Here is a 14,890-nt window from a genome sequence, read left to right on the forward strand (position 1 = left end):
TTTTTTGGAAGAGTTTGTGAAGGATAGGCACTAATTCGTCTCTGAATGTTTGGTAGAATTCATTTGTAAATCCATCAGGTCCTGGGCTTTTGTTTTTGGGGAGGTTTTTGATTACCATTTCAATTTCGTTGCTTGTAATTGGTCTGTTTAGGTGTTCTATTTCTTCTTTATCTAGCTTTGGGTGATTGTAGAGTTGTAGGAATTTGTCCAGCTCCTCTAGATTGTTGAACTTGTTTCCATATAACTGTTCATAGTAGTTAAAAATATGGAACGCTCCACGAATTTGCGTGTCATCCTTGCGCAGGGGCCATGTTAATCTTCTCTGTATTGTTCCAATTTTTAGTATATGTGCTGCCGAAGCGAGCACTGCATTAATCTGTATTATTGCTTGTTTCTCCTGATACCTTTACTCAGTGAAAGTCCTTTCCTGTGTTAAGAAGCTGAGTGAGAAAAGAAAAATGCCACTAGAGGCAGTGACTGGAGAAGGCAGATCAAGGCCCAAATCTTTCATTATTAAAGTCAAAACTATCAGAAATGCTCCCACATAATTTGTGGCTTAATAGATCAACATGGTAGTTATTGAACAATGTTACTCATGGAAATAGTATATGGATCAGAAAAAAACAACCTACCTCCCTTTATTTCTTTAATTCTGTCCATACAATTTCTTACTTATTTTCTAATTTAAATATTTCCCCTGTTCCTTATATTCTAATATAACCAAGAATTTTGGACTCATGGTTTCTCTACACTCATTTAACTTTTAAAATTTTAAAATGAAGACTGACAGGTAAAAATAATATATAAGAAATATGCATGACTCAATTTAATGAATGAATAAATTTAATAATTTATAAGAACTATGTAATATAAAGTGAATATTAAAAACCTATTTTCTTGGACCTTTTGGGAAATTAGTTCAAACTTTTATGCATATTGACTTCTTTACTGTAAAGTTTACAGTAACCTAGTTGTATTTTACTATAATTATGCTTTTTTTCTATTTATCTATTATCTCCAGCATTTCTCTCTCTCTCTCTCTTACACACATGTAGAAAGCACACACATTTGCGTACTCATTTAATCATCTTGGATTTAGATGTTGTTTTCTACCTTATTCTTTCACTTAATGTCATTTGGGATTTTGTTTTTCTTTGATACTGACTAGGCTTGGTGGAAATAAAAACAGTGAAATATGAGTGATATTTTAATGGAAGCTTAAAAGACAAAAATGTTAAACTAGAAAAAAAGCTAGAAGAAACGTTATAAGAAGCACTAAAAGTATTTTGGTATTTGAGTGCAAGATGTGTGGGTGTCTTAAAGACAAGAAAATGCTTTGGGGGAAATTTCTTTTAATCAACCAATTAACAACCACTTTGTTCTCTACTTAAAATAGAAACTTAAAAACAAGTTTAAAAAAAATAGGTGTTACACTCGTACTCTGACAATAAGACTCTTATATTTTTACTTGCTATAGATACCATGATAAAAATTTCAAAGCTGTATAGTTTGCTAGATTTTCTAGAACCTTTAATTATGATAAACCTGGAAATTTATTTAATAATGCCCCTAGAACTAATATTGCTAATTGTTGCTTTTCATTGAAGTTTTGTCCCAGACTTGTAGGGCTAAATGTCTATCACCTCTTTTTTCTGTTAATGTTGAAGAAGAATGATATACATATGTGTGTGCAACTTTTTAAAATTAAATTATTTATTTCCTTACATTGTTGCTAATTTTTGCACAGGATTTGATTTCTCCCCTCAGGTATAGTCCCTAAAGTCTCCCACCACCATAGCATCTGTGATCCATCACCACAGTCCCTGTGCTCTCTCCTCCTCTCTTGTGAGCCCTCTCCCTCCTCCCTGCAGCATGCTTCAGGTCTATGGTCAGCTTGCAAGTTTTGTGCAACTTTTTTCAAGAGCTAATCTTTAGAGTCATTTTTATTTTTTGTATTTATTTCTAATACATTTTTTATTGAGGTAGTGCTGGTTTACATTGTTTTTTGTATTTTAGAAGTGTAGGGTATCCTCTTTGGATGTTGTTGCCACAGCGTACCCACCATCAAAACACCCAAAGTCCGCACCACAGGGCAACTTTGATCCTCTTAAAGGACTATTCAAACACATTCAATATTTTTATCATTCAACATTCTAAACCCTATCCATGTTTCTCTCTTAATTTCTCTTATTTAAAGAGAAGTATCTCTTTGGGCAATTTAAAGGAAACAAAAGAAAGAAGTAGAAATCTGGTATTATTCAAATCAAGTAACCCAAATTGTATGCATTTCTATTAACTATAATCAGTTAAGCAATCTGGATAGTCTTAAGTTGCTTATAAAAATATAGTTTGCTTAGTATATTTGATGTTTCTCTAATTTTACATATAATATATGTATATATATATACATGTGCATATAATATTTAATGATACACCTTCATTCTATAAGAAGAATGGCAGGTAGAATATGAATATTTCCCTTTACATTATTCCTGTGATTTTGAAAATAATGTTGTTAATTTCCTAATCTCATGAGATTCTGAGATGACCAAGCTGGATTTCAGGTTTGTGTTGATCTGTCCATAAAATGCAAATTTATCATTTCAGTTCTCTATCCTTTTACTGACACAGTGTGGGAGTAAATGAGATAGACTTATAAGTGGAAACTTGTGGGAATATTGATTGTTATATGCTCACTGGTTCTGTTTTTTTCTGACACAGTCTCTGAGGTCAGTCACACATCAAGGTCCTCCTCATCTCAGAGCAGAGGGCAAGGCCAGCAGAGTCAGCACATCCTCACCGTGTTCCTGTCCTAGCATGTCCTGCAACTGATGAAACCCCACAGCCAGCACACAGGTATGGTCAGCCAGTGTGGGTGTGTGACCCCAGCCCTCCTGTCAGGCTGCTGGGCAGGGAGGCAGCAAGTAGAATGTGCAGGGAGGCTGTGCAGAAAGTTGGTAGAATTTTGGAATTTTGCTGAAAAGAATTTACTCATGGATCTTGTTAGTTTTTATTAAATATTCACTTTATTCTATAGGTAAACTAAGAATGGATCAAAATGAGAGTGGGTCAAAATATTTACTATGCAGAAACTGGTAATTTTCATCCTTAAATGTTTTAGAGAATACCAGCATCGTATAGTGAAATGTAATAGCAAAGTTTTAATATTTTGATAATACAATTATTTATCAAAACAAATCCAGTTGTATATTTCCAAATTTGTTTGCTTGTAATTTAGGCATGTAAATGTTCAATTTAAGAAAACTAACAACCAGTCAGCTAGGACAATACATGGCTCTAAAACAAGATCTATCTTAAAATCTAGCATTGTAGTGGAGAGAATGTTTATTGAAAAACAAATGGAATGTTTACATTTCATCATTTTTAATGGTTGTTAAAATCACTTTCCATCAATTTAAAAGTATGTCTGAGCTATATATATTTAAATTGCATATTTGTATACATTTCTTTTAATATTTTTCTATGTACATATAATGTACATATATTTATTTATATATGAAAGGCCCAGATAAAGTTAGTTATCTTATTTAGATGATCATGCCTTTATCCCCTTAGGTGTCTATATATATGAGGATGAATGTTTCCGTTTTTAAATGTTATTAATTATGCCTTATGAAACATTGCAGAAAACTCTTGCTGTGCTTTTTGCTAGAAACCCTCAGATATGAGTGAGGAGGGAGCGACATATGTGGATCCCAAATTGATAAAGTTGAGGAAACGAAATGACATAAATCACCCAGCTCAAAAAAGGAGAGGTAGTTTTGTTTGTTTATTAATACTGCTTTCTGAAAATATAATCAAGTCAGAAACGATGACAATTGTGTCTAAATGTATCTGATACTTTATATCTGATTCTTTATATTGAAGGTTATATTTAAATGTAATATTTGATGAGACTTGTAATCATAGGAAACAGTGATATTAATTTGAAACTTCAGAAAAAATATCCATTTTGTTTTAATCTGAGCATTGTGCTCTGTTCAGTGCTTACTTTTTTTTTTCTTTTGATTTTGTACAGAATTTCCATGGCATATAGTTGCAATATGTCTGGGTATTTTACTCCTGCTGGCAACCACAGGATTAGGATACATGTGTGAGTATCAAGAATATACACTTCCTTTGGGAACAATGAGCCAGAATGAATAATGAGATACTAAAACTGCTAAGCTTCTTCTGAAACTTTGGAAAGTAGAGTCCTATAGATTTAAATGTTAGTCACAAAGATGTGGCAGTAATATTGACAATGATGATGATTTTATTAATTTGCTGTTAGTATTTTTTTTTTGCCATACAAAATGGTGTAGTAGCTCTAAAGTATAAAAAGTTTGCTAATATGTGCAGTATGGTTTATATATATATGTATAGTAGAACTATTTTTTATGTAGGTATGTTTTCATATCAATAAAATTGATGGAATCTTCATTTGAAAGTTATGTTCTTTATCATATATACTATAAAATGCTTAATCTCAAAGGAAAATAAACTTGATTTATTTTCTATGTGTTTAAGTTTTAAACATCAGATTTAATATATTTTTATCAATGTAAAACCTTTTACAAACAACTCTTGCTTTTAATCTCTTTTTTTCCCTAATGACTTAATTCTTTAGTTTGTTCATTCAACAAAAATTTTGGAGTATTTTCTATGGATCAGGCAGTATGTGTGGCACCAAAAAGACAGAAATAAAAAGTCAAATCTCAGTGATCTAATTGTAAAGAGAAACTATTTCTTTTAATGTAGTATTTTTTAAAATAAAATATTGTTAGTGCTATAAATTAAGTCATGAAGAAGTCAGAAGAGTAACATCACATTCTGTTCTGAGTTCAAAAAAGCATTCCTGTAGGAGACAGTGTTGATCTGATGTAAAGGACAAGTAGGAGGGAGTCAGGAGCCTCAGGGTAGAGAAGACTCATCCAATTAGAGAACAGCATGGAAAAGGGACAAAATTATGTTAGAAGAAAGATAGATTTTCGTCAAATGAAAGAAGTAGCTAGAAGTAGGTTTAGGTAAGTATGTAACTCCATAGAAGTCTTTTATATCATGTTAGGAGATATTACATTTTCTCTAAACAAAATAAAATATTGTATGTTTTATGAGTGAACACCATATTTCACACAAAGAGAGGGATTTTGGAAAGGTTGGTCTGATAGGCTGGAAAGTGGTGGGGGGATAAGATAGGGACTACTTTAGGGAGTCAGGGTGTCTGAAAATGGCTATTGTGTTAGTGTCATGAAAAAAATAGTGGAGGGTAAGGAACATGTATGCAAAATAGTTAAGATACTCTTTCGATTGAAAGTGTGAGGAGAGCAGGGAATCAATTATGTCACTTGGTATAAAGTATACACACCTGGGTGAATGTATTTCATGAATTTATGGAAAACAGAAGAAAAACATTAGCCTATGGTTTCCTTGTTTTGTGTGCTTTGTATGTGAGCAATAATAGGAAAGATTGAGGTGCTTGTGGCCTGTCAGTGGAGATTACCAGAGAAAATAAGACAGATCTGTATCTCGAGAGTGAGTTTTGAAAATACACATAGACCCTCAACATTTGCTGATGTGATTAAATGTCTGTGGATCAAGAGAGATGCCTAGATTGGAGAGATGATTGTGGATTCATTCATTAATAGAACAAGTATTTGAAAAGGATGTAGAGAAAAGCAGAAGTCAGATCTCCCTGAAAAACAGGGAGAGGAGATGTTAGAAAAAGGTTCTTCTTAGAGTAAATCAACACTTAGACATGTAGATGATGAGACAATATTTGAAAAAATGTGATGTAATGATGAGACAAGTAGGAGAGGATCTAGTAGGTATGGCATTGGTGAGAGTAGGTTAGAGATAGTGAGGGTTCCAATATTACAGGCAGATGAAGTGATACAGTAGTCAACAGTGCACATGGAAGAGTTTTTACAACAAGTACTATTTTTCCAAGATTTTGAATTTTTTTTGTACGGTTAAAAATATCCACCAGAGTTCTTTTCCCCCCTTATAGTGGCTGAATCCATGGTAAACTTATACTAAAATTAGAATCAAGTTCCTTTGGTTAGCTCTGAATACAAATACTAAAGAACATACTTAATACTGTTTCCCAAGCTTTGAAATCTTTACTTGATGAATGGATGGCTTAGAGAACAGTTAATATTTTTCTTGCAGTTTATATAATGTTCATTACTGTTTTTACATACTTTAAAAATGTACAGCTAGTTATTGTTTTATTTAAAATGTCTACTTTTCATCTTGTCACTTAATATTTTAGTCTATTTAGCAAACATCATATACTTTGCTATATGGAATTAGAGTAAATTATTATAAAGTGATCTATTGAAGACATTTATAATGTTATGATTATATGTATTGAAGTTTTTAAGGGTTCTTCTGAGTGCAAAATGCAAGGCAAGAAACACAGATATGAGAATAATGCTTCATCACCAGCAGCTGAAGATCACTCAGTTGTACCACCTAGTAGGGGTATGTACTGATCACTTAAACTGATAGTTTGCTGATTTTTCTTTTTTGGAATCACTCCCTTCTGTCCCATTTCAATATGTCACTTAAAATATTACTTTAAACTTTGTCAGGACCTTTTAATTATTCTTATCTTTCTTGTAAATTTACTTTTTTATGGTAGCTAATTGAAGGCTTCACTTTCACAAGTAAGTAGCCTCTAGTACATTGTTTTATTGATTTGATTCTTTGAGTAATTTATGCTTGTGGATGTATGATCCCAGGTACAGATCCCTGGAATCAGTATCATTCACATATTTTCACTTGGATTGAATTTTCCCTTGAGGGAGAAGCACTCCGTATCACTGCAGTTTATTTGTACTTGAGAAGTCAAGATTTCCCAGTGTGGTATTAACAATAGCTTTGGGTCTCTCAGATACCATCTTGGGCTCCACATTATTCTTACCTACAGAATTTGGAGATGAAATATCCTTAAACATAGAGATTTTAGAATACAAGGAAATCACCTATTCTCTGTTTCTTCAGACTGTAGTAAGCAATGAAATACATACAAATACAGTCTCTAACTGGTCTTGGTGATGGTGGCTTTTGTTTTCAAGAGAAAATCTGTGATGGATGTTTTGGAAAATGGAGCTGCTGTGGGAAAAACTGCTACTATTTTTCCAAAGATGTGAAAACTTGGAAAGAGAGTAAGAAGTCATGTGAAGGACGTGCTTCTACTCTCATTAAGATCGATGATGAAGAAGAGCAGGTATGATTATGTTTATTTTATTTGGTCGAAGAGCTTTATGGAAAATTCTGTGTTTTGAGTTAGAACAATAGTTTAGAGTATTTCCTTCAATATTATTTGACTGATTTGTTGGCAACACTTGTGCTGGTGCAGATTTAGCTCCACAAAGGGAACCCAGGTGGACCAACACCTGGAAGAGACATTGTTTTAATTAGGAGAAATAGCTTTGCCGTGGATGTTCTGTAATAATATTCAGATTTTTCATTTTATGGGTTATCTTCATGTTTCATTGTACATCATACTCTTCAAGATTTATCATTTTGTGCTAAAGTAAACATTCAGTAGTGAAATTAGTATCCTTTATATTCATGTTGCTTGATAATGAAGCACACTTAAAAAATTACAGTGCATTGTTACTTGAAATAAAGAATAAAAAACAGAATAAAAAAGGAAAACTGCCTCAGCACTATGAGCAGTCTAAAAGAGAGTTTCTCATCATACTGAAGTGTATTCTTCCACCATCAATATTCCGGAGGGATCACGTTTCTTGATAAAAATGAGTCAACCACCTTCAAGATGGAAAACATGGATGAAAAATAAAGAGAAAGAATACAGATGGAATAATTCCTCAAAAGTAAATTTTGTCTTACTCATTTACCAAAATGACAGAGGAAGCTTCTGTTTTCTAGAGGAGAAAATCTAGATCTTTTTGTTTTAAGTTCTCAGGTTTGGGAATATAAGGTGAATCTAACATACTCTGTAGTTTGTCTCATGTTTAAAGATTCTATTTATGCACTGAATTCCATTCATAATATTTAATCCTACCAATCTTGTTTCAGTTTGTGTGTTAAGAGGAGGTAAAAAGTATCTCTGGTTTCTTTTAATCTTTATTTGCATTTTCTTGATTTCTAGTGAGCTTGGCACTTTTCTAGATTTGCTAACCATATATTTTATTTCATGTGAAATATCCAGTACTGATTTTTTTCCCTTTAGGCCTACTGGCTAACTTTGTTTTCTTATTGATTTAAAAATTACTTCATTTTTTAAACAAAATTACAGCAGATATTTTCAGATTTGAGCTCTTTTTAATCTTTAAGTCATATTCTAATGGTAGAAATTCTAAGTTTAGGGCAGTTATATTTACGTATCAATTTTATGCAGAGATTTTTATTTAAGGCTAACTTGTCCCTTTCTTGTCTCTCATCCTCTCAGAAAGACGGGAGTGATTCATCCATGAGACCTTTGTACTTCCATTTCTTTTCAGCAAAATAGAAAAGCTCTTGCCAGCTCTATTGAACATAGAGTTTTGAGAATAAATGTGCCTGTATTTTAGGATGGTTCTCTGTAGGTGGAGTGGTATCCCTGACATTATGAAGAATGATAATCTTCCCACAGAGATTCATTCAGAGAAAAATAAAATATGCTTCTTGGATTGGATTATATACAGAGGAAGCTAATCATACCTGGAAGTGGCTGGATGACTCAAAAATTTCTACTGTAGTGTAAGTTTTCATTTTATCGTTTTCCCTTCTGTCTTTTTCAGCTATTGATTCTTAAGTTATGAATCAAGAATAGTGAAAATCCTTTGGGCCTTAGGGAACATCTTTAATTTCATTTGGTGTCACTTTGCAGAGAGGCAACCAAATGCTGGTCTCAGAGCCCAACACACTCAGACTTGAGGAGCATTATTTCTTCCTGTGTTGTTTAATGGAGAGTCTTTTTAAGCACTGTAAATTAACATTTTGCTTTTGTAACTTCTGGTACCTTTTTATATGTAGATGAAAGAGGAAGAAATTTCACTATTTTAGAGGAGGTCGTCAGGGACCTTGAGATGATGATTTTGTACATAGCCTTGAATGAACAAGACATGTGGCTACTAAATGAGTAATATCCTAGTATGGAATCAGCTGCTAGAAAGGCCTGGAGGCGGGATTATATCTACCCGCTTGAGTAAAGAGCTAGAAGGTGTATGAGGTTGAAGCAAAGCGAGCAAGAGGGAGAGAAGTCAATCAGAGAATTAAAACATGGAGAGCTTGTGGGACATAGGAGGTTACCTTAAGAATGTAGGTTTCTCCATAAGTATAATGAGAAAATATGAGTGTATTTTGAGCAGGGATTTTGGGTCCAGAAATTGTAGCAATGTTGTTGCCATGAGCACTGGATGGGGAATTTCTGGATTTTGGCTTTAGAATATGTTTGATTAATCTATTCAATATTTGAATCTCTGTTGGGATGTCACATGGGTATTTTTAACATGATTATTAATTCAAATGGGAGGTATCTATGGGATGCAAATTTGTTTTATCCCAGTGGATAGATAGACAGTGTTCCTATTAATAGGCTGGTCATAATCATGAGGAAATTTAAGGCCTGAGCTGTTAGACACTCAAATGTTCAAGATGATGTGAAAGTAATGGGGAGGCAAGGATACATGGATGAGAAAAGTGGTTAAACAGACAAGTGGAGAACCATGAAAAAGCGTGGAGGGTGGTGAGATACCTAAAAAGCAGTACTTCTGAAATAAATAGCAAAATGGGAATTGTTGGTGACTTCTCACTGATAATTTTGTTTCTTGAAATCATTACTACTTGTGTTTGGTTCATTAACATTGAGGAACATTAAAATTAAATTTTCTCTTGTGTATTGTAGCTAATCCTAAAATTTAAATCCATGCTCCCTTGTCTTACTGTTCAATTTCACAAAATTTTGGGTTTTTTCTTTTAGTTTTTTGTGGTAATGTGATTATTTTATTTTATACTATTTATCTCCATATATTTCACATCACTGTTCATTTTTGTACAATATTTGCTTTCTCCTCTTAGGTGTAGTCCCTGTAAAATCACCACCACCAATTCAACCGTGAACCATCACGATGACCCTGTGTTCTTCCCTACCCTTTACAAAATTTTATTTTTTAACTCAAAAAATATTTTTGTTAAGTTTTTTTAGTTGAAGTACCATTGTGTTACGTTCTTGCTAGTTTTTGACAATATAGGATTTCCCTCTTAGCTGTAGTCTGCAAGTATAACATCACCGTTCTTCCCCTTTTAGTTTGGAGAGCTTTGGTACTTTCTTTTGCCTGATTGATTGTTTTTCAGTACTATGTGGAGTGGCAGCTGTGAGTGTGCACATTCTTTGTAACGGAGTGTAGTGGAAACAGTTTGTTTTCACCATGAAGAATGATGCGAGCTGTGGGTTTGTCATATATGACTTATATAATGTTAATATTTGTTTCAGTTTTTCTGTTTTTTCAGGGTTTTCATCATAAAGGAATGTTGTATCTTATCAAATGTTTTCTTGGCATCTATTCATATGATCATATGGTTTTTATTTTTTTAGGATGTGGTGAATGATGCTGATTGATTTTCATATATTGAATCATCCTTGTTTCCTTGGTCTAAGCTTGTGATATCATCTGGTCCTGGACGTTTGTTTCTGGACAGTTTGGTTACTGTTTCAGTTTCCTTGCTTGTGATTGGTTTATTTACATTTTAATTTCTTCCCTATTCAGACTTTTATGGTTGTACAATTTTAAGAATTTATTCATCTTATTTGGGCTTTTGAGCTTTTTGCATCTAAATGTTCATAGTAATCTCTTGCTATTGCCTGGATTTCTGCAGTGTTTGTTGTAACTTCTCTTTCATTTTCATCTTATTTATTTAAGTTTTGTCCTTATTTTTCCCTGTGGACCTGGCTGGCGGTTAGTCTATTTTATGTACTTTGTCAAAGAACTGGCTTTTGGTTATCAGGACTTCAATCTTTTGGACTATCTTTTGGATTTCTCTTTCCTTTATTTCTGCTCCTGTTTTTGTTATTTCCTCTTTCTTCTGACTTTTTGGCTTTTTGTTCCTTTTTTCTAATTCCGCAAGAAGAGAGATTAAGTTGTTTCTTTTGATTCTTTCTTGATGTGGGCCGATATTGCTGTATACTTACCTTGTAGAACTGCTTTTGCTGTGTCTTAAAAGTTCTGGAAGTTTGTATCCTCATTATCATTGTCTCATTGTGGTTTTTGATTTCTTCATTGATCCAGTGTCTTTCAGTAGTGTGTTGTTCAGTCCATGTACTGGAGAATTTCCTTGCTTTCATTAAGGTATCTATTTTGACACCTTTATGGTTGGAGAAGATACTCGGTATGATTTCAGTCTTCATGAATTTATTCATACTTGTCTTGTGACCCATTGTATGCGTTATCCTGGAGATGACTAGTGTTTCACAAAATTTTATTTCTTTTTTTCTTTTTAAAGATTTAGTTATTTATTTATACTAGAACTGGAATAAAGGGCAGAGGTGTGGGGGGTGGGGAGTGGAAAGGATTTATCAGAGACAGAATGGGGAGCAGAACAGGTGATCTACTGAAATACACTGCTGAGGGGAGCAGTTGGCATTAGAGGAGAGGTCTGCTGTGCCACATGGGTAGCTCCCTGGCTGTCCTGTGATTGAATTCCTGCTGCAGAGGCTGCGGATAGCTTTACAATACTGTGCTTAACGCCTTGCGCCACCAGGGAGGACCCTCTCAGAGGTTTCTGATTAATTTTCCAGTTTGCATGTCTAATCCATGTAATCCTGGCATTATACCACCATTTCTACTTTTTTCTTATCTATAATTTTCTGGGGACTATATTCCTATTAGTTTAAAATATAGTAACACTTCATAAATACATAGCTAGGTATCTGTCACAGGATTTGTGTAGCCTCTGAAGTAATTGCACATATTTACTTTAAATTTGTGATAAACAAATTTGCCTTATAATTGACTTTCTAAAATAAATCTGCTCTCTGATGCAGGGATTTTCTACCACCCACACCTGATGCAAAATGTGGACTAATCAAGTTAACAAATATTGCTCCTGCCGTTTGTACTGTGGAGTTTCATTACATTTGTGAAAAGAAGTTGGACTTACTTGATAATTAAAAAAATAATTATATGTCAAAGTCATTATTTTCATTTTTTAATAACTTTTAAAACAAACTATGATATTCACTGAAGTTAGTCAACTATGCATACATTATAAAGGATTATGATCTCTTAAACATTCCAAAACAAGTTGAGACATAAAATTTCCTATATAGTAAAAGTATAAATCCACCAAATATGTTCATTTTTTTCTGAAATTTCAAGAATCTGTAAATCAGAGAACATGAAATAAATTCATTTTGACAAAGGTTTTTATTATTCTTATCATTTATTTGAATTTATTTGATCAGGTAATTAATACATTTACAATGTTCAATATTTAAGAAAATTCTCTTTACCATTCTTATGCTCTCTTGAGCCATTTCTCTACTCAGAAGAAAATATATAACTAGTGTCCTAGATATTTTTACAGACATAATCTATAAAAGTATAACCTTTACACATTACACATTCAACCAAATGTTACTTAGAATAATCCATAGCCATGTTTCTTTAGATCTTATTTAAAAAGAGATTTTTTTCTTTCTAGCTTATTTCACTGGGCATGATCCCTTCCAGCTCCATTCATGTTGCTGCAAATTGCATGAGTATCTTTTTTGATTGCTGAGTAATATTCCATTACATGTATGTACCTCATCTTCTTGATCCAGTCATCTATTTTTGGGCATTTGGGTTGTTTCTATAGATTAGCTATTGTAAATAGTGCTGCTATAAACATAGGTGTGCAGGTGCCCTTTTGAATTAATGTTTCTGTGTTCTTTGGGTAAATACCTAAAAAAATACTGGATAGTCTCTCTCATAGCAGGAATTTAGGAAACTTTAATAAGACACCAGGTAAAAGACTAATATAATAAAGTAAAAATCAAAATCAACAAGCAACTATAAACCAGAGACATACTTTGGGGTGGGAGGGAGGGGGTATTAGGGTCAAAAATAGGGGGGTGAGAATTATATGGGACTGTAACCAAGATGAAAATGCATACATTGCAAAAATGAAAAATGATGTAAAAAATAAATAAAATTTAAAAATAATTAGAAGAGATCTTGCAGATTGTTTCACATCAGTACACAGGGAGCTGCTTCCCCTCTGTAAGCAGCTACAAGTATTACACCAAATGGATGCGCTAACCACTATTTCACAGCTTAATTTCAAAGGATATTTAGGTTTCTCTCAGAATTTTGTGATTAGAAAGATACTGGATTGAATAGCACTTAAGACAATATCATTATAGAGTAAATATAAGTGGTATAATTTCTCTCTCAAATGAATGTACATTGAATTTTTTGATACCTATTTAATAATTCAATGAGGCTGTACCCTGTTCTGTAGATGCAACACTCGAGTTCTTGCTCCTCCCTCTGTTAACTCCACAGTGTGTTACCAATGTTTGTGACTTGAGCAGTAAGATTTTCACCAATAAAATGAGGTGTCATATCATTTAGAGTTGAAGTTTCCTATTATTTGGGGACTGACAATATCATTAAGGCATTTCTTTGTTTAAAGTGTCTGTTCATATCTTTGTGAATTAATATTACCAACATCGGGCCTCCCTGGTGGCGCAGCGGTTGAGCGCTGGGTTGCGAAGCTGCCCGTGGCCTCTGCGACGCCGGTTCGATCCCCGGCTGCTCCCCAGCCACCAGAGGAGGGTCCCACATGGCGCGCAGACCTCTCCTGCCGCCCGCTGCTCCCCTCAGCAGTGTACTTCGGTCCTTCTGCCTGCTCTGCTCCCCGCTCTGGCTCTGGTGAATTCTCTCACCCTCCCACGCTTCTGACTGTACCCAGTGCATGTATAAACAAAACAAACAAACAAACAAATAAATAAAAACATGCCTCTATAAAAAAAAAAATTAAAAAAAAAAATAATATTACCAACATCATTTTGGGCAGAAAAGCCAACACAAATTGTTCATTCTATAAAGTTTTAGTAATCAATAAACTTCAAAATCAGGTAAATCTAAAATTTGGTTTTAGAAATTAAGGTCATACTTACTGTAGTATAGGTTTATTCCCAATGTAATAATAAGAAAACCATTAGTCATAAGTAAGAATGAATTGATAAAACAAAGATAAAGTTATGTCAGAATGATTATTAAGACATCCTGTTAAAAAGTGGAAAAAAGAAAACAATTGTCAAGTGGGAAAAAAATGAGTCCGATATAATTAAAAAGAGAGTAGTTCAATATACATGGTACAGAGTTTCTGTTGACAAGAGTTCTGGAACTGGATGGTGGTGATGGCTGCCCAACAGGAAGGCTATAGTTAGTAGCTCTGAAATACAATCTACAGATCAGTGCAATCCTATCAAAATTCTAATGACATTCTTTCAGGAAATAGGACAAACATCATTGAAACTTGTATGAATCCACAGAAGATCCTGAATAGCTAAAGTAATCTTGAGCAGAATGAAGAATGGAAGTACCATGCTCTCTAATCAGATGACCACAAAGCTGTACTAATCAAGGCAGTATGGTGTTATGAAAACATTAGACACATAGATCAATGAATAAAACTGAGAGCACAGAAATAAACACACACATATTTTTTAAACCTTTATTTATTTATACATATAAGAACTGGGCACAGGCCAGAAGTGTGGGGGGTGAGAGGATTCACTAGAGCCAGAGTGGGGACAGAACAGGCAAACTGACTGAAATACTCTGCTGAGGGGAGCAGTCTTCTGTGCCATGTGGGTAGCTCCTTGGCTAGGGATCAAACTCGTGCTTCAGTGGCTATGGACAGCTTCATAGGTTGTGTCTTAACT

General features: G+C 33.8%; 1 protein-coding gene and 1 non-coding gene across 2 annotated transcripts; one reads left to right on the top strand and one right to left on the bottom strand.

Moving 5' to 3' along the window:
* Window positions 1–259: 259 nt before the first annotated feature.
* On the bottom strand, window positions 260–367 carry LOC119248551 (U6 spliceosomal RNA). The gene has a single exon (XR_005125973.1). It is a non-coding gene; the product is annotated as a U6 spliceosomal RNA (small nuclear RNA).
* Window positions 368–4,047: 3,680 nt separating this feature from the next.
* LOC119248334 (NKG2-D type II integral membrane protein-like) lies at window positions 4,048–8,576 on the top strand. Its single transcript, XM_037515291.2, has 4 exons — window positions 4,048–4,114; window positions 6,379–6,486; window positions 7,083–7,234; window positions 8,547–8,576. The coding sequence occupies exons 1-4, from the start codon at window positions 4,111–4,113 to the stop codon at window positions 8,559–8,561; spliced, it is 279 nt and encodes a 92-aa protein (XP_037371188.1). The 5' UTR covers window positions 4,048–4,110; the 3' UTR covers window positions 8,562–8,576.
* Window positions 8,577–14,890: the final 6,314 nt, after the last annotated feature.

This window comes from Talpa occidentalis, unplaced genomic scaffold (genome assembly GCF_014898055.3).
Source record: "Talpa occidentalis isolate TD23 unplaced genomic scaffold, MPIMG_talOcc4v2.1 talOcc4.16, whole genome shotgun sequence".
NCBI classification, from domain to species: domain Eukaryota; kingdom Metazoa; phylum Chordata; class Mammalia; order Eulipotyphla; family Talpidae; genus Talpa; species Talpa occidentalis.

Bases quoted from the DNA above. Each gene is read 5' to 3' on its own strand.
- LOC119248334 (XM_037515291.2), top strand. The intron at 6,487-7,082 runs GTATGTACTGAT...TTTGTTTTCAAG, and splicing joins AGTTGTACCACCTAGTAGGG to AGAAAATCTGTGATGGATGT.